Source organism: Bison bison, unplaced genomic scaffold (assembly GCF_000754665.1).
Source record: "Bison bison bison isolate TAMUID 2011002044 unplaced genomic scaffold, Bison_UMD1.0 scf7180017864223, whole genome shotgun sequence".
Lineage (NCBI taxonomy): Eukaryota > Metazoa > Chordata > Mammalia > Artiodactyla > Bovidae > Bison > Bison bison.
This window is the reverse complement of record NW_011494795.1, coordinates 2,711,323-2,712,510: the sequence shown is the minus strand read 5'-3', so window position 1 is coordinate 2,712,510 and position 1,188 is coordinate 2,711,323. Positions and strand designations below refer to the sequence as shown.

At 65.5% G+C, this 1,188-nt stretch overlaps 1 protein-coding gene across 1 annotated transcript in view; it reads left to right on the top strand.

The window, feature by feature from the left end:
• AP5Z1 (adaptor-related protein complex 5, zeta 1 subunit) overlaps positions 1 to 1,188 on the top strand; it is a 23,565-nt gene that overhangs the window by 19,205 nt on the left and 3,172 nt on the right. Inside the window, exons 17-19 of the mRNA XM_010845802.1 lie at positions 267 to 538; positions 902 to 1,044; positions 1,111 to 1,115. Of these exons, the coding sequence (XP_010844104.1) occupies positions 267 to 538; positions 902 to 1,044; positions 1,111 to 1,115 (420 nt within the window). The remainder of the gene's footprint in view (positions 1 to 266; positions 539 to 901; positions 1,045 to 1,110; positions 1,116 to 1,188) is intronic.

Sequence of the window (1,188 nt, the reverse complement as noted above, 5' to 3'; positions counted from 1 at the left end):
GCGCGGGGCGGGGCCCCCTTCCTCTCCGCCGCCGCCGCCATAGAGCAGCAGCGTCGATGGGTGCTTAGCACTCACGTGCCGGGGATTTTTAAAACGTTACCAGGTTGATGTTAATCTTGAGCTCTCTTTACCAAGGAGTTCCCTAGAAGGTGCCTGAAGCCAGCCCCTCTAAGGAACAGTCCTTGTCCGTCCTCAGAGGGGCGGGTCTGTGGCCAGACATTGGGGAAGAGCCGGGTGCACTCGGCCGGCTGTCCCGTGCTTGTGATGCCGGATGTGTCTGCCAAGGGTGTCCCGGGGACGCGAGAGGCCCTGGAGGCTGGGCCTGAGGCCTCCTGCCCTGATGGAGCCGGTGCTCTCAGGGGAGGCTGCCGCAGTGGACGCCGACGCCGTCTGCCAGCACCTCTTCACCAGGATCCCTTCCGAACACTTCCACAGCCCGATGCTGGCCTTCGAGTTCGTCCAGTTCTGCAGGGACCACCTCGTGCTGTTCGGCAGCAACCTGGACCTTCTCAGGACCAGCTTTCCCAACCTCTTCAAGGCATGTGAGCTGGGCCCCTGGGGCAGCGGGCACCCATGCTCCGGTGACCCGTGCCCTTGGGAAGGCGCGCTCAGGCTGGCAGAGCCCACGGTGTTGGTTCAAAGTTAGCGTCTCACTGGGCGGCTGCGCCCGCTGTCAGCCCTTTGGTGCCTTCACCTTTGACGGGTGTTTCTGGCATGTCACCGCGGAGCTTTTCCAGAACCAGAGCCTTAGTCCTTTAGTCAGGAAGAAACGGTGGCAGGTGGGCAGGACTTGATTGTTGGCACCAGGTGAGGGCAGAAGCAAGCAGGATCCCGGGGAACACGGTGAAGGGCGCGTCCCGGCCGTGGGACCGGGGGCACTGAGGCGCCCCTCGCCCCGCAGTTCCTGGCCTGGAGCAGCCCAGCCCTCACCTCTGGGTTCGTGGCGCTCCTGCCGGTGCTGGTTGGCGCAGGCACGGCCGTGGAGATGCTCCACCTGCTGCTGGACCTGCCCAGCCTGACCGCAGCCTTGGACCTGCAGCTCCGGTGAGCCCAGCCCACTGCTCCCCATTCCCACGCCTCTGCCCTGCCTCCCGCGGGGGCCTGGTCCAGGGCGGGTGCCATTAGGGTGACGGCTGCTCGAGTCTCTCCCTGATCCGGGGCACATGGGGCAGGAGCAGGAGCCACGTC